The sequence below is a fragment of the Puma concolor genome, chromosome A1, assembly GCF_028749965.1.
Source record: "Puma concolor isolate L17-30 chromosome A1, mPumCon1.1.hap2, whole genome shotgun sequence".
NCBI lineage: Eukaryota > Metazoa > Chordata > Mammalia > Carnivora > Felidae > Puma > Puma concolor.
Genome location: NC_141667.1, coordinates 89,714,368 through 89,737,536, shown reverse-complemented (window position 1 = coordinate 89,737,536; position 23,169 = coordinate 89,714,368). Strand labels below are relative to the sequence as shown.

General features: G+C 36.4%; 1 protein-coding gene across 7 annotated transcripts in view; it reads right to left on the bottom strand.

Annotated features, from left to right (window-relative positions):
• Window positions 1–18,251: 18,251 nt before the first annotated feature.
• TMEM161B (transmembrane protein 161B) overlaps window positions 18,252–23,169 on the bottom strand; it is a 72,748-nt gene continuing 67,830 nt past the window's right edge. For all 7 annotated transcript variants that reach the window (XM_086697201.1, XM_086697218.1, XM_086697249.1 and 4 more), the window contains one exon: window positions 18,252–22,244. In XM_086697201.1, the coding sequence (XP_086553327.1) occupies window positions 21,967–22,244 (278 nt within the window). In that variant the 3' untranslated portion in view covers window positions 18,252–21,966. The remainder of the gene's footprint in view (window positions 22,245–23,169) is intronic.

Below are 23,169 nucleotides of genomic sequence, written 5' to 3'. Positions count from 1 at the left end.
ATTTTTAGTTTTTTTTGGAACTTCATACTGTCTTCCAGAGTGGCTGCACCAGCTTGCATTCCCATGTTTGTTTTTTAATGTTTATTTTTGAGAGAGAGAGAGACAGAGACAGAGACAGAGCGTGAGTGGGCAAAGCATAGAGAGAGAGAGGGAGCCACAGAATCTGAAGCAGGCTCCAGGCTCTGAGTTGTCAGCACAGAGACTGATGTGGGGCTCAAAACCGGAAACTGAGAGATCATGACCTGAGTTGAAGTCAGACGCTTAACCAACCGAGTCACCCAAGAGCCCTACAAAACCACATTCTTGAGCCAATGTTAAAGAGTTTCACACCAGGTGTCCGGGGTGGTTCAGTTGGTTAAGTGTTCCACTCTTGATTTAGTTCAGGTCATGATCTGTTTATGGGTTCGAGCCCCATGTCAGGCTCTGCCCTGTCAGCGTGGAGCCTGCTTGGGGTTCTCTCTCTCCTTCCCTCTCCCTGCCCTTCCCCCGCTTGTGCTCACTCTATCAAAAATAAATTTAAAAAAAAAACAAGCAAAAGCCCAAAAAGCATGCATTACAAAAAAAAAAAAAAAAAAAAAGAGTTTCATGCCACATCTTCTTGGCTTTGGAGCTGAATTAAAATATAATACTAATTCACTATGCAAATGTCCCTTACTTGGGTTGATTGTCGCCTAGTTAATAAGAATAAATATCTTTCATTCTTGATTATGTTACTAAGTTTTGGCAATTTCCATCTGCAGTTCTTAGATCTTCTTGATGAAAACAGAATGTCTGAATATTTTAATGTTCTGTTTACAAATATCCAGGTGCTCACACTTTAATCAAATAAACCACAAAGTGGATCAGGTAGACCTAAATGAATTTGGCTGAAATTCCCCAGCAGAGCACAACTAGGGACAGACAGGTTCTGACACTAAGGGTGGGCTGGGGCACATCCTTGGAAGAGTTTTATCTGGTGGCACCCTCTAAACAGAGTTGGGAGTCATCATCGATTCCAATTTTCCTGATAAGAGAAAACGATACCTCAAAAAAGACAATGATACACATGACTATTTAGAGAAAAAAATGTAATTGAGTAAAGAAAAGGAGGAAATAATGATAACAGATGATAAAATGGTAATAATAGTCAAACACTCTAAGTTCTTTACATGTATTAGGTCACTTAGGAGAAAAGAGAAGAAGGAAGGTGGGGGAATAAGTTTATTTTTCTAGAAAGTTCTGATCTAAAAATGACATACAATCTTTCCACTGTGGTCCTTGAGGAAGTATGATGAATTGGAACCTCTACCTTAACATACTGTGGCTCTGACATCTTGGATCTTGTCAGAAATCAGTTTTGCTTCATTATTTTAGTTGATAAAAGAGGGATTCACAGAGGTACTCACTGGAAATAACACCAAGACAGCCAGATGAAGAGAAATGCTTAGTGCCTTTAAATTTGGGGATGATGGGCACTCAAATGAACTATTTAAATCTCAATGCAAATTCTAGATTTCTCATGCATAAAAACTAGAGTATCATGTTGTTTTTAAAATTTATTTATAAGCTATATTCTAACAAGTCCTCTTCTAAAAGGACACATCATGCTTTTAAATAGGAATGATCTAAAGCACAGTGCTAAAAACACACTGGTTAGAAACGAGTCTTGCAAACGTGGCTTCTAACCTCATCTCTGGCAAGAATCATCTGTGTGTGAGGTAACAAAATAGACCATGGTTTTCTGGACACCTAATGTTGCCAGAAACTCACAAACTAGAGACCTGCTGAATGCCACCACCACCTACAGCCCACCAACGCAACTGGTTGTGTCTTTGAACTGACTTTTATGCATTTAGCTTTGTTCTGATTTAAGATTTCCTTCTCCTTAATGAACTAGCTAAGCTCTACAACTCTAGTTCTAAAGAACTGAAATGTGCCATTTACAGCCAACACATGGGGGAGGCATGTACTATTCAGGACATCTCAGGGGTGTAAATCAATTTTAAAAGGTAGAATTATACATGTGCTTTAGTGGAACCCCACATTACAAATCAATATTTAAAGCACATGGTCATTTTAAATTTCAATGACTGTGCCTTATTTTTCTTATTTTACACAAGCAGGACTTACTGGTGCTTTAAAACATGCAAATCAAAGTCCAACAAAATAATGCAAGCTAATGGCAAAGCAGAAAGAAATCTTTAAAACCCGCTTTTACAAAGTTTTGGCCTCTCTTAAAAGCACCGACTTTTTAAACATTAGTCTCTGTGTGTCTCAAAGGGACTAAAAGGTCACTTTCTAATTTTGCACTCTCTAAGCCACCTTGCCTACACCTATGCCACTTATTTTCCACTCCCTGTAGGCCTACACCCATCCGGACACTAAATCAAGTGACCAAAAGTCTAGTAGTTTTTTAGACCTACAGTCTTTAAATTCTGGTAAAGCCAAATAACAACAGAAGGCTGCTTTGGAGTTAGCAGCATTGCTAAAACCACACCCACGTGTGAGCACTGCTTTTGTGGCACGCAGGTCTCCAGAACAGAAGGAGAGCTGTCTCTGGGCAGGAACACAGAGCCCCTGCGTGTAAAGGAGCAACACCTGGAAAGATTATGAGAGAGTCTGCAGACTGTGCACAGTACTAAAAGCTCGGCTGAATCCTTCCACTGCTGCTCTAGTCAGTAACAAATTGAAGCACTTTATAAAATTTGTAGCTCTTCAATAATTTTGAATCATTTTAAAGTGCTCATGCTCCAAACCATAACGTCTTTCTTAACCACTGCAAACGTATAAAAGGCGCATCATCAAAATGACGGTAATCAACTCCTTCAATTTGAGGTGTGAAATTGTTCTGTGTTTTTTCTCCTTGTTTCTGTTGTTCACCAAATACAAAAAAAAAAAAAAAAAAAATGGTCATAAGGACAGAGTGTGCAAAATCTTCATTTTTCAAAAGCACCAAGTGATCAAAATCCTAAAAAAATTCTCAGATGAAGAAATATTTGATTTTAGATAAGATACCCCAAGGTAGGTGTGTATGTTACATCTGTCCGGGATCCTAAATGAACTGAAAGAAGCCACTCATAGGTATAAAAATTGCTGATGCAAGTCTTTGGAAATGCCCTTGAAATAATATGTACCAGGTTCCCAAGAAAAGGAAGGGAAGGGAAGGCAAAGGAGGAGAACTATGTACTTTACAGTGTGTGAGTTTCCTTTTGAGTTAAATTTCCTATGGCTTAAACTATTAACTGAAGAGCAATGAAATATTGTCATGTTGACACAATTTTCTAATCTGCTTTTTTCTTTAAATTACTGAAGCAATCCCATTCAGATTAGGTCCTTTCAGGTAATGAATATCAACCCTGGTTCAAACTTGTTTACAACCAAACCAAATAAAACTACACATTAGGTTCTAAATGGAGGTATTCAATGATGTAATGATATCTCTCATTTCCTGGGATGGCTGGAAATTATCTCAGAAATCTCTGTCCAGTTTTAGTACAACTCAAATTTAGTTCACTTGAAAGCATTCATAAAAATGAATATATCCTTATAAATTTGAGGCTGGGTGACACACAACTCTTCTCACAGCCCTAGCTCACCTTAGTTGGTAGAACCAGTCAACACAGCCCCACCTAACTGCAAAAGAACTGAGTGTTATGAGGGAACATACACATATTTGGTAAGCAGTAAATATCTTTCTCATGGGTTCTACCCAAAACAGAGCAGTGCACCCCACTAAGTTTTAAAATCCTATCATGTATTCATACAAAGCTTACTCTCAAGTCTAAAGTAATTTTTCAAGCATAGCATGAGTTGAAACTTATTTATTTCCCCTTCCTATATTTGATGGTGGAACTAGGAGATTTTTTCTCCTCTAAACTCAGGGCAGAACAGGGCACAAGGAAACTCTTATGGAGTCCCATTGTGCAGTGGACTGAATGTTTGTCCCCATGAAATTCTTATGTTGAAATCCCAAACTCCAACATGATAATATTAGAAGGTGGGGCCATTAGGAGATTAAGTCAGAGATGGGATGGAGCCCGCCTAAATGGATTTGTGCCCTTTTAAAAGAGACCCCAGAGATCTCCCCCTGCCCCTCTTTCCATCACAAGAGGGCACAGTCAGAAGATAGCTATCGGCAACCGAAAAGAGGGCCCTCACTGAGGGCCATCATCAGAGCTCAACCAGGCTGGCACTCTGACCTTAAACTTTTAGCCTCTAGAAGGATGAGGAATAAATTTCTGTTGTTTATATATAAGTCACCTACTCATGATATTGTTATAGCAGCCTAAAAGGACTGAGACACAGAGGGAAAGAAACAACTCTAGCTGAAGACTGTGCTATCTTCCCAGTGCAGGTAGGCCGCTGTACAAACCACCAGTGAAGGAGGATGGACCTGTTCTTGTAGCCTGTTGGCCTGGAGAAAATGTGGCCCTTCCTTGTCCATCAGGGAGAGACAGCACTGAATCCCTCTGTTTACGAGCCTGCTGAGTATAGCCCTGACTGTTAGCTAGAAGCTAACTTGCCTAAGCCCAAACAATCTACCATTCCTATGAAAACATATAGCTAAAAAGCTAATAACACACATTTCATATATGGCATTGGGGCCTTAATTTAAATACTGATAGTCCAATTGCTTCAGACAGCTTTGTATTTAAGGCTTACATACTTCAATTAATTCAAGGGACATTTCAATGACAGAAGAAAGTCTCCTTACAAAGCATTTGGTTTTGGGTCTCAGTACCCAAAATAGGATCAACAGGGGACATTTACCAAGTCAAAAATTTGTGTAATTTTTCTTGATCAAAAAGAAAGCATTGATTTTACAAGGCTAACCCACTCGATGGAGAATAGAGTGAGGTAGGCAAACTGTTCTCTGTGAGTTTCCATGTGAATTAGCGCGAACCTAAGAATGTATCAGAAAACAACTATTTAACAAACTGCTAAGAGCTCCAGGGGTTCTCAACTAGGGGAAGGTGGCCTTCCTACAAGGCAGCTGGAAATGTGTAAAAGTGCTTTGTTTTTGCTTTTTAGTTATCCCATTTTTAAGTGGGGGGCCTCAGGTGGCAATAGTGAATGTAGAGTGAGGGATACAAAATACCTTGGTGTATGTGACAATCCTAAAATAAAGCATTTCTTTCCTGCCAAAAAGACCAAGTGAGAAATACTGAGCTAAACAAATACAAAAAAAACTTACGATAAAGGTAAAAAAGCTTTGACTCTTTATATTCCTCTTCCAATGAGGCAGAGCCCTCCCTATCGTACACCCAGAGAAATGCAGATTAGCCTTGGAAAGGAGATAAAACACATCAAGAGGCTGGATGAACTTGAAACACAGGTGAGTAACATGTCAAGTGCGTTTTTATTCAGACATTTAAAAGGTACTCTTTGATCCCCTACCCTTCCTGAACAATGCTGAACTTAAAGGCTTTAGGTGGCCATCCATGGTGGGGAAGGTGGCACTGCTATGGTTATCAACAAACATAGATGGAATGTGAAAATAAACATCACTGTCAATGAGTGTCTGCATGTTCACACAAGTGTGTGTGCGTGTGTACGTGCACTTACACTCCTCTATCCCATGGCTCTGTCCTCTGAGAAAGTCTGGGAACAAGAACGATCCAACAGCCATATACACCTGAATGCTAAATTCATGGTTTCTAAATACCATTCTTCACTACAAGAAACTCAAGTTTCTTAGAGAAATAATTGATTCCAGAAGAGGGAAAGTGCAAGATGAGTCTGGAATGCCTGGCTGTGCCAGAAAGTAAGGAAGATCTCCGAGAACAATGGAGACATGTTCAAAGGTCATAAAAGCCAGCTTGAAGGAACTTGCACTGGCAGTGGGACAATGTGAGCATCAAAATAAATGATGATAGTAACAGGGGCACCTGGGTGGCTCAGTCAGTTGAGTGTCAGACTCTTGACTTTGGCTCAGGTCATGATCTCACAGTTTGGTTGGTGGGTTCGAGCCCCACATCAGGCTTTGCACTGACAGTGCAGAACCTGCTTGAGATTCTCTCTCTCTGCCCCTCCCCAACGTGTGCACACACGATCTCTCTCTCTCTCTCTCAAAATAAATAAACTTTAAAAAATGATAGTAACAGATAATGACCCATTAATAAACAGTAGTCCATATGATTTAAATGAATTCTAAGTTTGGTGAGGACCAAGATACTTAACATTTTTTCAAAGTACCTCTCCACAAAATACTTATTACAAAGGGATAAGAAGACATCTTTATAGTGGCAGACACCCCCTTAACCAAGGGGCTAAAGTGAACATCATCAACTGTGTGCCAGCCAATAGGCTACAATGAGAAAAGCAAGACATCACTTCTGTGATAATTCTAAAGTTGAATAACCTGAATTTACTCATAAAGGAACATCAGAGAAATCCAAACTAAGGGTCATCCTATAAAATAACTGGCCTAAAATCTTCAAAATGGTTAAGGCCATGAAAACCAAGATAAGATTAAAAAACTACTTCAGACTGAAGGGCCTAACAACTAAATTCAGGGAGTCAAATTCTAGATTACATAAAGGATATTACTGAGAAAATTGGCAAAACCTGACTATGGTTTAAAAGTTAGATGGAAGTTGTATCAATATCAAATTTCTGGTTTTGCTGGTTGTACTGTGATTATACAGAAGAATGTCTTTGGCAAGAAAACACTATAGGATTAGGGATAGAAAAGGCATTTTGTGAGCAACTTACTATCAAATAGTTGAGCAAATTTAAAAAGTCCTTTGTATTATCCTTGAAACTTTGGTGTAAATTTAAGACAGTTTCAAAATAACTAAAGTAATAATAATCATCTTTTTTAAGGGCTTGTTATAAATCAGGCTGTTTGCTAAGTCCTAGAGACAAAGTAGTAGGAAAAACTCAACTCCTGCCACCTGGTGCTTATAGTCTGGCAGAGAAAACAAAGTTGAACAAGTTAAGTATTAAGGGCAAGAGAGGAAGCTGTTCAACTGCAGAAATTGAAGAAAGCCCCCGCCCTCCAGCCCTGGCAAGGTGATCTTTACGCTAAGTATATAATGATGCATACGGTTGTGTTGGGTGATGGGTGAATGAGGGTGTGTGAGTCTGTGTGCTGTGGGACATAGCGATTTTGGACTTTGGCAATAGGATATCACTGGTATGATTTAGCTGTGTAAAAACTACACATGCAAAGGAACTGATTATTTATGATATCCACTATCAATATGATAGGACTGTAAAGTGCAGATACCAAGTTAAAGCTCCTCGACAAATGATTACAATGAATTGGGATGTCATTATTGCTAAAATTTGTAAAGAGATTGAATTTTGAAAGAAAAATATGTTATAACATCTTGATTTTAAGTAGCTCGTTCCTCAAAAAAAAGTTAACATATTTTCATTTATTAGTCAATTTTTGAGACATAGTGTTAAAAAGAAATGGTTTCCCACTACTACTTTACACTTGGGGAAACTGAGGCAAATGACTTGCACAAAAATCGCATAATTTTTCAGGTGGTAGGGCCAGGACTACATTATTAATTTTTAAACTCTCACTCCAATGCTTTTGAAAATTACTGCAATGAAAATATATCAACCATGTTCTCATGGCAGAAAAAAGAGGAAAATGTTTTATATTCTTTTCATTATAGAAACAGAAATATACTTACAAAGACTAGTACTGAGTACAAATATAGAATTACTTTATCTAATCAGTGTCAACTTGATCATTTTCCTCACTATAACCTATTTCTCTTCTGTCCCAGCTGTTTTACTTTTTGGTGACTATTCTACTTCGGGAGAATTTCAAACCTTTTTCTTTGCAATTCATTCTCAAACACAAATGAGATCCTACTTCAATGACACTTAATCTTTTTAGTCACAAATCTCTTTGAGAATTTGATGAAAGTTATGAACCACTTTCTCCTCAAAGTGTTCACACAGAGAAATATTTGAATGAAATTTTGAGTTTGTGGAGCTGAAATTTTAAGATTTACTTTCCTTTTTCAAGGCCATTTGTATACCCCAGATTATGAACCCCTGGCCTATGTGTCAGTTACTGATTTATTTTTATGACAACCCTGAATACCCTGGAGGGTTGCTGTTATCTTCAAAATACAGCAGAAGGAACTAGGCCATATCAAGTAGTATAAAGTAGGATTTGAATCCAGGTCTTTCCCTGCATCTTCCACTTACATATTCTTACCTACAAAATAGTGCTTAAAACTCACCCAACTAAATCTAGAGTCCTACATTCAGCCTTTATCTGCCCAATCAGCTTCCTCCACATGCCAAATCTTTTGACCATTCTCCCACTCACCTGAGAAAAATCAAGTCTACCAAAGCTGCCAAACCTCTCAGGAGGTTTAAAGAATTATTATTTTAATAGTTATCCTCTTGCTAAGTGGTCTCTGGAGGCAGCTTCCTAAAAAAGTCCAGCTTTTAGGGTCACTGAAAACTTTTTAAAAGTTCCCCAGTGAGGAATGGTTCCTTTGTCCAAAGCTTCTGTTTGTAACTCTACCAGGATAAATAGGGATGTGGCTGGTCTTGGCTTTCTAAATTCTCAGCCTCCTTCCTCTGGCCTGTTTACCTCTTTGTTGATAATGTATCCTCATCTCTAGAATCAACCGTGTGCCTTCATTTTCTCGCAGTTAAAAGAAGTAGGAATTATATGGGAGTCAGAGTTTTGGACTAACCGATTACACATAACCGAAACTCAACCAGGTGAAATACTACCTCAAATAGGCACGTCCTTTTTAAAGATTTGTATATCTAAATGGGAAATAAAATTTTACCTTCTCGTACTTACATGCATCAGCAGGCAGATGGACAAATTATTGTTGTCACTTGTTTGTTTGATTGATTGGTTATTGGAGCAGAAGGGAAAATGAGCTGAAGTCCTATTAGATGAGTTAAACATGGGCAGATTCAGGTTTTGTGGGTTTTGAAGCATAAACAATTTGGGGAACTCTCTTGAAGAAAAATATATAATTATGTATATAGAATTAGGTTAAAAAGTGAATAGCTACTTACAATGAAAAAAATCACATCACAATTATTCTAACATTGAAAATAACAACTATGTCACAAAATACAGTGAAACAACATATTCGTTGAGTTTTTTTTTTTTTTTTTAAGTTTATTTATTTTGAGAAAGACAGAATCCTGTGCAGGTTCTGTGCTGTCAGCGTAGAGCCCGCCATGAGGCTTGAACTCACAAACCATGAGATCATGACCCAAGACAAAACCAAGAGTCAGATGCTTAACCAACTAAGCCATGCAGGCATCCCCAATATATTTTTATTAAATGACATACTTCTGGCCTGGCATCTCATGACAGGATGCTGGATGATTCAGTTAGCACAGTGGAAGTTAGAACTATTCTAGAAGTCAGTCTTTTACTTGGATAGCCAACAATAACCACACATGGAAGTGACAGAAAACCACATAAATATACCCCACTAAATTTGAATAACATATATCGGCAATTCAACTTCCCCTTAGCTCGATGTACTTTACACTTCAACACCATCCAACATCAGGAGCAGCACAAGCAGGGATTCGTGTGAGTTTGAGTCAGTCACCTTAAACTGTAAATTTTTCAGAGAAGGTCAAAATTGAAGAGATCCAGGAAAACAGCTGATAGAACTTTCTTCATTTTGCCTAGTAGCATATAATGATCTTCATTTGAGATGATAACATGGTCTTTGCCTTGGCACTGAATGTGGAAGGATTCCACATTCCAGCCATTAGACCACCTCTCCCCTCTCTGCAGTACAAAACTCATTCCTTCCTCCACTGTCCCTAATCTTTTAAAAAAAATTTATTTTTTTATTTTTTTATTTTAGAGAAAGAGAGAGACACTGCACTCAAGGAGAGAGGGGCAGGGGGAGAGTGAGGGAATCTCAAGCAGGCTCCACACTGTGTGGAGCCCAATGCAGGGCTCGATCCCAAGACCCCAGAATCATGACCTGGGCTGAAATCAAGAGTCAGACACTGAACTGAGCTACCTAGGTGTCCCATCACTGTCTCTAATCTAAATTCCACCTCTCTTTGTCTCAGTCTCTGGACAAATGTCTGCTTTATACATTTAATGTTTTCTACTTTGTGTCCCATTAGTAACTACAAGGAGTTGTAGACTCTGACACAGACCATCTCTTTTTTTCCTTGACTATCTTTTTTCTTCATCTTACAAATACGGAATCCTACTAAGAGCAAGTTTATAATTCAATTCCCAGACTTCTTAAACAGTGGTTTAAATAAGGTTTCAGACAGCTGCCACCATATCAGTGATTGGTGAATGTATCTTTTATTTCAATATTATTCCAACTATTAAGTTTGAAATTTCTGCCTTGATTATTCTTAACATTAAGAGTATTGATAACTCTTAACATCTTGATTTTCTTAACATTCAGCCAATTCAACTACATAAACTCCAACTTTCAATGCAGCCTTTGTCCTTCATAAAGTTTCCCCTAAAAATCAAATTTACACTAATCTCTAACAAAGTACTTACCATACTGTATGGCAATCATGTCTCTCAACTAGATTAGGAGCCACTTCAAGGCAAAGACTGTCTTGTTCACATTTATATGCATAGCACACATTATAGTGGCTGAGAGGAACCATTAAACGTTTGCTGGGCAAACTAACGCACATTTGAATGGAGAATATACTCACTACAACATACACTTAGGGTACAGAGGTATGGCTATCAATGAGAACACCTGAAATTTCACTGTGCTTTTTAACTGCAAATGTCTACCCAGGGGCACCTAGGTGGCTCAGTGGGTTCTGCGGTCCAACTTCAGCTGAAGTCATAATCTCATGTCATGGTTTGAGAGTTCGAGCCCCACACTGGGTTTGGGCTCTCTGCTGTCAGTGCAGTCTGCACAGGATCCTCGGTCTCTCTTTCGCTCTACCACTCCCCCATTTGCACTCTCTCCCTCTCAAAAACAAACTTTAAAATACATAGATGTATTTAAGTTAAAAAGGGGAGGGCACCTGGGTGGGTTGGTTGGTTAAGCATCCAACTCTTGATTTCAGCTCAGGTTGTGATCTCATCGTTCGTGAGATGGAGCCCCACATCAGGTTCTGTGCTGACAGTGCGTAACCTGCTTAGAATTCTCTCTCCCTCCCTCTCTCTCTGTTCCTTCCCCCCACCCCCCACTCCACCTTGTGCTCTCTCAAAATAAATACAAATAAAAATCAAAGAAATAAAATAAAATAAAAAATAAATGCATTACCACACAAGGTAATAGCAGTTGTAGAAGGTGAAGGTTTAAATTATTTTCAGGTAGCTTCAAAAGATCAGTGGAGCTTACAAATCTTGTAACCTAGGAAGAAAAAAACTTACCTCACTCCACCCTAAAACACAAAACCCATGAATAACCTTTTTGGGTTCCATTATAGGCAGATTTCTACCACTTTCTGAATCCATTGACCTGGGCTGCCCTATTTTCCAGGGCCTTCATTTTCTACCTAATGAGTTGATAATCTGAGTTTGGAAGATCCTGGCATTTCCTTTCTCCACTGCATGGATGTGAGATGAGATTGTGGGAACTCTTTCATTGGTTCTTCTGCTTTTATTTCCTCTGCTCAAGGGTGCCAGAAAGTATCAGATATGTATCTAGACTCTTCAAATATGTAAAGGTAGATGTAAGAGAAATAATATAAAGCAACAGTATTTGGCTCTACACAGCAGGGAAATTTCCTGAAAGATTTCAGAAAATGAACTGAAAAGGGCGGTGGCTCAGATTTTTTTAATTTCAGGGTCTAATAATGAACTCTTACTGAGATTGTATAGGAGTAGACCAAATTTGCTATTAGCATCAATTCAAAGCAAAAGATACTGTAACATCACAAACTCTAGAAACAAACTTAGGATAAAGAACAAATCTTTATATCAACTTAGCTTCATGAAGAATATATTGTCCTATTCTCCTTATCTTGCTGCATTAAGAATAAGCACTCCATTGCATTTAGAAACCTATGACCTCTATTCTTCCTCAGTATTCCTGGAGTCTAATATTTATGTAACTTTAATAAAACTGTAGGTAAACTTCACATATATTTTAAAATAAACTTTTTATTGTAGAACAACTTCGGATTTACAGAAAAACTGCAAAGGTAGTACAGAGAGCTCTATACACTTCATACCTGGTTGCTCCTATTATTAACATCTTAATATTATTATGGTACATTTATCACAACTAATGAACCAATATCAATATACTGTTATTATCTAAAGTCCATACTTGGCTCAGATTTCCTTAGTTTTTACCTAATGCCCTTTTTCTCTTTCAGGATCCTATCTAGGATAAATTAGATTTAGTCATTATGTCTCCTTAATCTCCTCTTGGCTCTAAGAGTTTCTCAGAATTTCCTTCTTTTTGACATTCTTGAAAAGTTCTGAGAAGTACTGGTCAGGTATTTTATAATATGTCCTTCAATTGGGACCTCTTTCTGGTGCTTTTCTCATGATTATACTGGTGTTATGGGTTTGGGGGAGGGAAACCATAGCAGTAAATCATCATTCTCATTATATCACATTATTAAGGGTACATACTACTAACATAATTTACTGATGTTAACAACTTGATCACTTTGTTAAGGTGGGGTTTATTAGGTTTCTCCACTGTAAAATTAGCTTTTCCCCCCCTTTCCATACTGTACCCTTTGTAAGGAAGTCACTAGGCAGGTATTACTATGCACTACTATGCTGAGTATTCCACTGAACACATGTACCAATATGTTTGTTTATTCTACTATTGATGAACATGTTATCTGTTTCAGTCTGGGGCTCTTATGAATAAAGTTGCTATGTGTATCTTATATCTTTTTGTGGATTTATTTTTACTTATCTTAGGTAAACATTTAAGGGTAGAATTGTGGGGTTGTTGGGCAGCTGTATTCTTAGCTTTATTAAAAGAAAAAAAAAAAAAAAAACTACCAGAAATACACCTGGCTGGCTCAGTTGGTAGAGCATGTGACTCTTGATCGTGATGTCGTGAGTTCGAACCCCATGTTGGGCACGGAGCCTAACTAAAAACAAAAATACTAGAGCTTTTAATAAAGCAATTGTATCATTTCCAATGTAGTTATAGCACAGAGTATGAGAGTTCCAGTTGCTTCATATCCTTGTCATCATTTAGCAGTGTCAGTTTTTAAATTTTAGCCATTCCAGCGAGTATATATCACTATCTCATTGTGATTTAAATATGTATTTCCCTGATGACAAACAATGTTAAGTGACAAATCTTTGAAAATATATGTGAATGGAAGGCTGTCTCTGAACAGACTCTTCATGGAGAATAAAAAATCTCCAGTAAAAAATTAAAACTCGGAAGCTGGGCCTTCTACTTCTGGCCATGGTGAAGTTAATAGGGATCAGATGTACTCTTTCATCTTAGAGAACTAAAAAACGGAACGAAATACATGAAACAACAGTTTTTCAGATATTGAAAGGGCAGCAGAGGACCGTGATCCCTGAAAGAAGAAAATTAGGAGGTGAACTCTGCTCTAGCTTACTGACTAAAGCATTGAAGCCACAGCACAGGGAAGAAGAACCTAAACTGAGCCCAGTGGTCTCCCAGAGATGACAGTTTTGTGAGGAAAAGGCAACTAAAAATCAGGGAAGAGGAGCGCCTGGGTGGCTCAGTTGGTTAAGCATCCAACTTCGCTCAGGTCATGATCTTGTGGCCCATGAGTTCGAACCCTGGGTTGGGCTCTGTGTTGATGACAGCCCAGAACCTGGAGCCTGCTTTGGATTCTGTGTCTCCCTCTCTCTGTCCCCTCCCCTGCTCATGTTCTCTCTCTCTCTCTCTCAGAAACAAATAAACATTAAAAAAAAAAAAAATCAGGGAAGAGTATCAGAAATGAGAGCTGCAGAGGGAAAGCTCTGAGATTGGCAAAGTCCCTTCATGTCTTCAGCTGAGTGTTGATCAATGGATTCATCTGAGGAAATCACCCAATGCTAAGGAAAGAACCCCCAGAAAGGAACAGGCAGAACAATCCTTGGGACTCAAATGGGCTGGGATAGTTCCTGCTCCCACAAGTCAAAGTGGGCACTGGTGGAGTACTCACAAGGGTATTTCCTCACTAGTGGGTAAAAATTAGCACCAACTTAAAGATTACCCTTGTCTTAACGACAGGCCTCAAAAGAATCAAAATTGTCTCCTAGTAATGTAGCTGCATTCCAGAACAAGGCTCAGAAAAATTTAAAGAAATACAAAAATATCCAGTACCTAACAAGGCAAAATTCAGTGTTTGCCATCCAGAGATTTCCAGGCAGGCAAACAAATGAAAAAATATTGACCCACAAAGAGAAGAAAAATCAATCAACAGACACAAGTTCCAAAGTGACACAACTGATAAAATTACTAGACCCAGACATTGAATCAACTATTATAAACTTATACCCTATATGTTCAAGAAAGTGAAGTATAAACGTGTTAAGGAGAGACATGTATGAAATATAAAAGACCCAAATTTAACTTCTAGAGATTAAAAAAAGGTCTGAGACGAAAAACACACTGGATGAGTTAAACATCAGACTAGACACTGCCAAAAAAAAAAAAAAAAAAAAAAAATTAGTGAACTTCAACATATAGCCATAAAAACTATCCAAAATAAACAGAGAGGAAAAATCATCTAAAGAAAACAGTGTCAATGAGTTGTGGAACAAACTTACTTTTTTAAAAGTAACAGACAAAAAGGTTTTTTTTTTTAATTGCTTTACAACCAGCAACAAATATAGCTTAATAACTACAAACATGGTACTTCTAAGAGGTACTCAAATGAAGTGACAAGACCAGAAAGTGCTCGCTCACTTAAAATGTGAAATTAAAATCCACTCCTTCTGCCAAGAACTTTTAATACCCTCAAGCAGAATCAGAACTTAAAGAGGCAAAGAAAACTATTATCAAATTTATTGCTTATGTCTTATCATGTAATTGAAAAACCTTTTATGCTTGATAGTGCTAGTACTTAACATTTTATGTAACCATCCTAACTTTTAAGAATCAAACACTCTTTTCTTTCAACACATTTGTCTGCAAGAGACAACTTGCAGTCAAAAAAACTGTAAAATGCAACAATGCATTGCAATTGTATTTGAACTTACTTCCTTAAGATGGAAAAAATGTTCAGTCTTTTAACTTGACCTGAGATAAAAACCTGGTGATCTAAGAACCTCAACAAATTCAGTAAAAGAAATATAACAAAATTATAATAAGGATCATCATATTAAAACTGCTAGCGTTTGGGGCACCTGGGTGACTCAGCCAGGTAAGTATCCAACTCTTGATTTTGGCTCAGGTCATGATCTCACAGTTTGAGACTGAGCTGAGCCCCATGTCAAGCCCTGTGCTGATAGCACAAAGCTTGCTTGGGATTCTCTCTCTCAAAATAAATAAACTTAAAAAACAACAACAACAACTCCTAGAGGCTGAGTACTTTTTCATGTGTTTTTTGGTCAACTGTGAAGGGTCTACTTAAATTTCTGGCCCACTCTTTCATCTTTTTTTTTCTTTTTTGGTAGTTGTTTATATGTCTTGAACACCAGTACTTTGCCTCATGTTTGCAAATATTTTACCTCATTTTACCTCATGTTGTAACATGTCTATTTTCTTAACAAGTTTTTTGATGAGAAGGTTTAAATCTCTATGAAATTTCTTTTATCATAAACAAATTTTGGGCAACTGGGTGGCTCAGTCAGTTAAGCATCCAACTTTGGCTCAGGTCACGATCTCATGGTTCATGAGTTCAAGCCCAGTGTTAGGCTCTGTTTCTCCCTCTCTCTGCCCCTCCCCGGCTGGAGCACTGTCTCTCTTTCTCTCCTTCTCTCTCTCTGTCTCAGTAATACACATTAAAAAAATTTTTAAACAAATTTTGATTATTGCTTGCATACTAACAAACCTTTGTCCACCCTTAAAATTACCAAGCTATTCTGACTTCCTCTAAAAACTTCATGGTTTAATTTTTCTTTTTAATTTTTTTAAAGTTTATTTATTTATTTTGAGAGAAACAGAGACAGTGTGAGTGGGGAAGAGGTAGAGAGAGGGGGAGACAGAGAATCCCAAGTAGGCTCCGGACTGTGAATGTGGAGCCTGACATGGGGCTTGAACCTACGAAACTGGGAGATCACGACCCAAGCCGAAACCAATAGTCGAACGCTTAACAGATGCTTAACCGACTGAGCCACCCAGGCACCCTGTATGGTGTTAGTTTTTACAATGAGGTATATGGTCCCTCTTGAATTAAATTTTGTGTGTAGTGTGAAGTACTACATACTACGAATGAAGGATTGAGGTTCATTTTCTGAACCGTGACTATTTTAGTGACAACAGTTGAAATGACTCCGCTTTCTCGATTGTTGCAATGCTAATCCTTTAAAAAAAAATTTATGTTTTTATTTTATTTTTGAGAGAGAGACAGAATGCGAGTAGGGGAGGGGCAGAGAGAGAGGGAGACAGAATCTGAAGCAGGTTCCAGGCTCTGAGCTTTCAGCACAGAGCCCAACATGGGGCTCGAACTCACGAACTATGAGATCATGACCTGAGCCGAAGTCGGATGCTTAACCGACTGAGCCACCCAGGCGCTAGCAATGCTACTCCTTTAAAATGTCACTACTTACATAACAAAAACTTTTTAAGGTTAAAATCTGTTAAATAAAATTTGTTTATTCCTATAGTTCTGTTTTTTTCTCTGATGCTGATATTCAGTTTCAACAGACTATTCAGTTGACAGAATCTCAACTTTAGACATCAGGCACTTATCCAAAACTGGTACATGGACTATCTACTATAATGATAGAGATTTAAATACATGGAAAAAGTTGCATTTCATGCTCTAAGGAAATGATGGAAACGGAACAAGTATATATACACATAAACGCAATCACAGTAATTCCTACAAGTTAACCACTGCTACTTATTTAAAGTAATTCTACCAACATAGTTTCATTTGTTTAGTCTTCTGGAATTTTCTATTCATAAATATAAATTGTTTTCAAGAATTACAGAAAGAAAAATGCATTCCAAATAAAACAGATGTTAAAGCTAACTTCTATAGAGCACTATTTTAAAAAATACATCTCCTTCATTTTTAGTACTTTAGCAGTAGGTACACTTGATTTACTCAAATTGTGGTATCTATTTAAAATTTTGATAAGATGTTATTAATTCAAATTTTTCCTCAGTCATGTTACCCGTTGTGTAAATTACATTTGTGTAACAGATTATCTGACAGATTAAAGAACTGGTGGGTAAAACCTGACTTCCAAATGGACACATCATATTGCTCTAGGGTCCTGCAACTCATTTGAAATCCTGTGAGTCTTTAAAAGTTCTACTGAAATAAAATGTAACCATGTCTGAATTAAGTTAAAAAGCACCTGACAGAAAAACTATAACAAGTGGACTCAGGAGATTACATTTGTTACATGCTTTACTGTTCATTAGCAAACAAGCAGCATTTAAATTCCATGCCTATAATCCTTCCTGTACAATATACCAACCTGAAAAGGGGACTATACAATATTGTCCATCTCTTCTAAAATTTCATTAGGGAGCTCACAAATAGCAAAGTACGAGCAATCAGGGTGTTTTGTCAACCAATGAACTACAGGAATAATAAGAAAAAAACACTATGGTGGTTCTTATCTCCTGCAGGTCATTACTCAGAAATTACCTAAGGGAGTCTGGGTGGTTCATTTGGTTAAGTGTCCCACTTTTGTTTATGGCTCATGTCATGATCTCACAGTTATGAGTTTGAGCCCCACACCAGGCTCTGTGCTTCTGTGCTGACAGCATGGAGACTGCTTGGAATTCTCTCTCTCTCTCTCTCTCTCTCTCTCTCTCTCTCTCTCTCTGTGCCCCTCCCCAGCTCATGTGCATTCTCTCTCTCTCAAAATAAACATCACACACACACAAAAAAGAACTTATCACTATCTAATATGTCCTACATTTGACTCATATTCATTTTGCTACATTCCTACATCAAACTCTATGTTCCTTGGGGGGGAGGGATTTTGATGTTTTGTTCACTGCTGTATGTAGAGCAGTTTAGGGAATATAAAATGTACTCAATAAATATTTTCTGAATGAATAATTAAATGAGCACAAAGCAAAATGTTCCTGGAGAAAACACTCTTTGTGAAGTAGTTTTTAACAAACAGTAAGTCAAAGTCCTCTAACACGATCTGTAACCATTCCTAAAGCCAAAAATTGCTCTTTATCTTTCTCACGCTAACACGAAGAGAAAATGCTATCAGATTTAGAAAAACACAGCCATACATTTAATGTAAATTCTTTATTTTATGATAAAATTGAGGTCAACAGTGACGATAATTCAATTCTATTTAATTAGTATAGGTTGAATGCGTAAGAAGTGCAAAAAATAGCTAATTGAAGGCAGAAACAGGATGTTTCCTGGTGGTTAAATTAATATTCTTTTCACAAAATTATGCTGCTTCTCCTTATTTAAGACAATGAACAGTCTTTGGCCAAGTAGGAGAAAGGAGAGGAGTAATCACATAAAGGGATTCTGAGGGGGGAAAAAAGGAAAGAACAATGAAATAGAAAAAGACACGCCGTCTGAATCATTAAAGATAGGCCCATCCAACATTAACAGTTCGTAGCTAAAAAGAAAGAAGTTCAACTAACAAAAGACAAGCATAAGGACAGGCTCAATCTGGTTTTTCTTTTTCTTAGGAAGAAATAAAATAAGTAAAATGTTTACCACTTTAAAGCGAGAGGTTGACATTAGCTTTGTGATCATCCTTAGTGTCCAGGTCAGAGTTTTCATGGCATACAGCCAGCTGAGTTAGAAACCCAGAGTACAGATAATGAGAGGAGTAGGAGTTAAAAGATGATACTGTAGAAATATCTGAGATACTGGGTTCATGGTCTAGGATCATAAATGTGTTTAAATCTGATTCTTTAAGCCACCTAAAGCTCTGTGAAGATGCAGGATGATCCACATTCAAAAATCACTTAGTTTTATTTTGCTGAATAGAGCCATATACCATGATAGACCATTTTCAATTATGAGATGGCTCAGAAAGTGTGTTTGAATTCAGAGAATGTTGAGACCCTATGCTTTTCAGTACTGAGAATTTAATCTTTCATTTGAAAGAATAAAATCTATCCAGTGAAGTTCCAATTATAGATTTCATAATGAATTCTACTTATTGCTTCCTGGACCTATCAATTCCATTAATGGATGAATATCTCTTCTGAATCATAACTCAAGAAGAAATGTCACTATTTTACCAATGATATTTATATCAGAAACAATAAGACAATGAGCCCATTCTGCTTGGATGCGTTGGTCATTTATGCATAGCAATTGGAATTCTGGGGAAAATGCCAAAGATAATCAAACTGCATACGGATATTAAGATAAAATTATATGCTTTTCATTTCAGACATTTCAATGGGGGTAGGAGAGAGAATAGAGCTCTGATTTTTATAGTGCAATGGGCAGGGAATAGGGGGGCAGGAGTCAACAAATTATCAAATACAATTCCACAAATTATATGAAGCAAGATTATAAGGATTCCTAGTTACTTTAACAGAAATGTAAAGTAACTGACCTATGAAGCATTTATATTGACCAGAATCCAACATAAAAAATAAAAGAATTCTACTGGCCTAATTAACAATATTAAAATATTATTTGGAATCATACATATATATAAATAATTATGTTGCACACCTAAAACAAATAAAATGCTATATGTCAATTATATCTCAATTAAAAATTTTGTTTGTTTTACATAAAGTACAAACCCTTTACACTTAGGAACAGAATTTGTGTACAAAGACAAGATGCTTAAATAAACCAGTTAGTAGTTGTAACAATCATTCTCTTTAAATTTGTTTGGAAAGAATAAAAAAAAAAAAAAACCAAACCCATTACTTAAATTAATGTGCAGTTTGCACACGTTCACAGTATACTTAGGGAGAATTCAAGTTTAAAAAGAGTGAATCAATAGTATTTCAGAAATGCATGTTATTTCATCCAATAATAAATTCTATGCCTTTTTCCCTCCATATTACTCTACCACAGTACAATCTTTGAAACTCAAAACAGTAACTTTAATTCTAATTTTTAAGATGTAGCTCTTTAATAAAAATGGTTATAAATATCAGGTGAGGTTCTTTTCAAGTCCAACATATCAGAACTTTCACATACAAAATAAATGTCATAATCTTGTTATAAATGCTGTCATCCTGTCAGAAGATCCTTATTTTCATGGATTCTGTTATCTTAAGATGTATTTGGAATGTTTCTTTTGGAAATACGCATGAACTATCATTAGGCTATATTAACAATTCATTTCAACCAAAGAATCTTATCCAATTTAAGCACTTATTACTCAGTCATATTTAAAGTATCAGCTAATTACAAAATATTTAGTCTGTAACAAAAGATAGGAATTTGCTGTATTCCATTATTTGAATGAATGTGAACCAAAAGCCTTGGAAGGAATTCCAAAAGAGCTTCAAAAGTGCTTTCAACAGTGATAAAAGCACTGAAACAATAACACTAATATGTAATCTCAAGACCTTAACATGGAAGAACATTTACCTATAAATTCTGTTAAAAAACAAAACAAAACAAAAACAACACACACACAAACCTTATTTATCTCTTACGTTCATTCCCTTTATAACTGAAACCCTTAATTTTAGGTTTTACATGTAAAAAGCATCAAAAAAAATTTACTTTTTCTTTTCATTTCATATGAATTTATCATTCAAATTACCTGAATTTCATCCTATCAAATAAAATATTAACATTTCTAATTCTAAACACTATGAACTTAAAACAAATCCTACTTAACAATGTTTAAATGATTCCTGTAGATTTGGTTAGTGGGAAAGTTTCTGAGTTTTGAAAAGTGATAAAAAAAAGATTTTTATTTGGGAGAAATCACCTAAGTACTTATATAATTTTAAGCAGTCTCACACATAGGCAACGCAAATAAATTGCTTAATCTGATGAACTTTCAAAATGTATTTTAATCTCATTCCAAAAAGAAAGAAAATTTCTAGATACAAAGACATCTCATTCAGTCACATTTAATATACATTCAGCAACTTAAAATATTTAAGGATTCAATATTTTCATCTTTTATAATTTCAATATATTATATATTTAATATATAATATATATACAATACATACAGGTAGTCAGCAGGATTAATTTTTTAAAAGTCAGATCAATATTGATAAATATTTTTAGACTATTAAAAGGACTATATTTAGGATCAAAGAATAAAATAAAATATGGGAGTTCCAAGCCTAACAGCAAATGTTCATATAGCCGATCATTTTAAAAGATCCCTCAAGTTGGATAAAATACATTTTAAAACAATACTCTTGCTACTCTCAAGCAGCAATACTTGTAGATATTAACCATGTACATCTCCATTAAATTTAAAATTACTATGCAGCTTTCTTTACTGTAATATACAGTAGCTATTTCTTCCTTTCTGTTGGATTTTGCTATTGTTGTTATTTGAAGAGTGACTAATATATTACCAACAGAGGTGACTTTAGCTCCTTTCCCTCCTCCAAAGCATGGCTCAGTTTGAAGATTGTTCTATAGGCAGCCACTATGAATATTAACAGTACCGTTATACCATTAAGAGCAATCGATCAAGAACTAGAGTCATATGAGAAGTTTCAAAGACTGCTGGAGGTTTCTGTAAACCAAGGTAATCATAAGTATTACCTCTGTAGATAGCCCTCTCACCATCAGTTAATACAAGGAGTTAAAATTCCAATGCCACAGTATAGTAGTTAATAATCTACTCTGTAATTTTAAATATTATACCATTGATTCACCCTGAGAATACAGAGGAAGCATTTAAAACAAGATATGCTGATATGTCTTTTTCCTTTGTATTTGCTTTCTTCTAGTTTCCGATAGCCCTTCAAGGGCACAGATATTTCAATTCAAAGTGTGGCTTGGATATCCTTTTCTGTTAACGGAGATTCATGCCACAGTCAGATACTGGTGATAGAAAAGCCCAAAAAGGCTTGTAGAAAAGAGACAAGCAGCAATCCACCAGGTCAGAAAAGACAGAAGTCCCCGAAAAAGCAGAGGAGTGAAAATGTTTTTTAAGCTGCTCAGTGCCACTGTTATTTGTGTAACAGTTACCTTCATCTTCCCATCAGTAGATGGCAATTCAGAGTAAACAGAATTGGAGGGTAGACTATTATCCACTGACAAGGTAGAGATAGATTCTGGATAAATCCCCCAGGAATGATTACCTAGAAAATTCAAGACACACGTAAAACTTGAACAATGACTAATTTCAAAGCTTCTAATTAAAAAAATAAAATAATTTTTTCAACTTATACTTGAAATTGAGAACAAGTTTAGTGGTACAACAAATTATTTCACGTTGAAAATAAAGTAAAATAACCTTTCTACATACCTGGTAAAAATTCATTTAACTTGACTAGACTACAGTCTGGCCTTATCAGTAAAAGTACACATAAAAAGTCTAATTTACTTTTAATTAACTGCAGTAAAATCTGGTAAAATAATAAAAACATTTTTTTCCTTGTATAATACATTAATCAACTACCTCTACTGCAGTGACAGGGACAGACTCAGTAACTTCTTAGAAATCTTTTCTACCTCTACAATATCAGAATAAATTTCTTTCTCAGAAACTATCTACGATTTCAATGTGAGACACTATTAATAGCTAGCTTCCAGAAACTTTTTCATCATATATTTTACTATGTTGGATAGGATATGAGTCACATAATTTATAATTGAGCTACTTCTTTAGGTTCCATAGATTCCTAAAGGCCATTTACATCTGTCATCAGCTCTACAGTATCTACTAAGCACACCCAACTAATACTGCTAGTTCCTTTGGGCTTCTTACACCCCCACACTGGCTGATTGCCTGATCTAAGCAAAGGGAAATGGTCAATACAATAATGGATAGCTCTCAAATAACACCACACAGGAACTTGATAGTTTAGTGAACAGACTTATGGGAGAACTTTGTTCTTCCACTGAGAAATCTTTATCCTGTCAATATCTAAAGTAGACCTCACTACAGTATCTTGCAATTAATATAAATATACAAGGACCTTACAATAATTTAAACGTTAGACACTAACAAAAATCTTATATCATCCTCTTACAACACAAAATAACTAAGACCAAGAGTGCTCA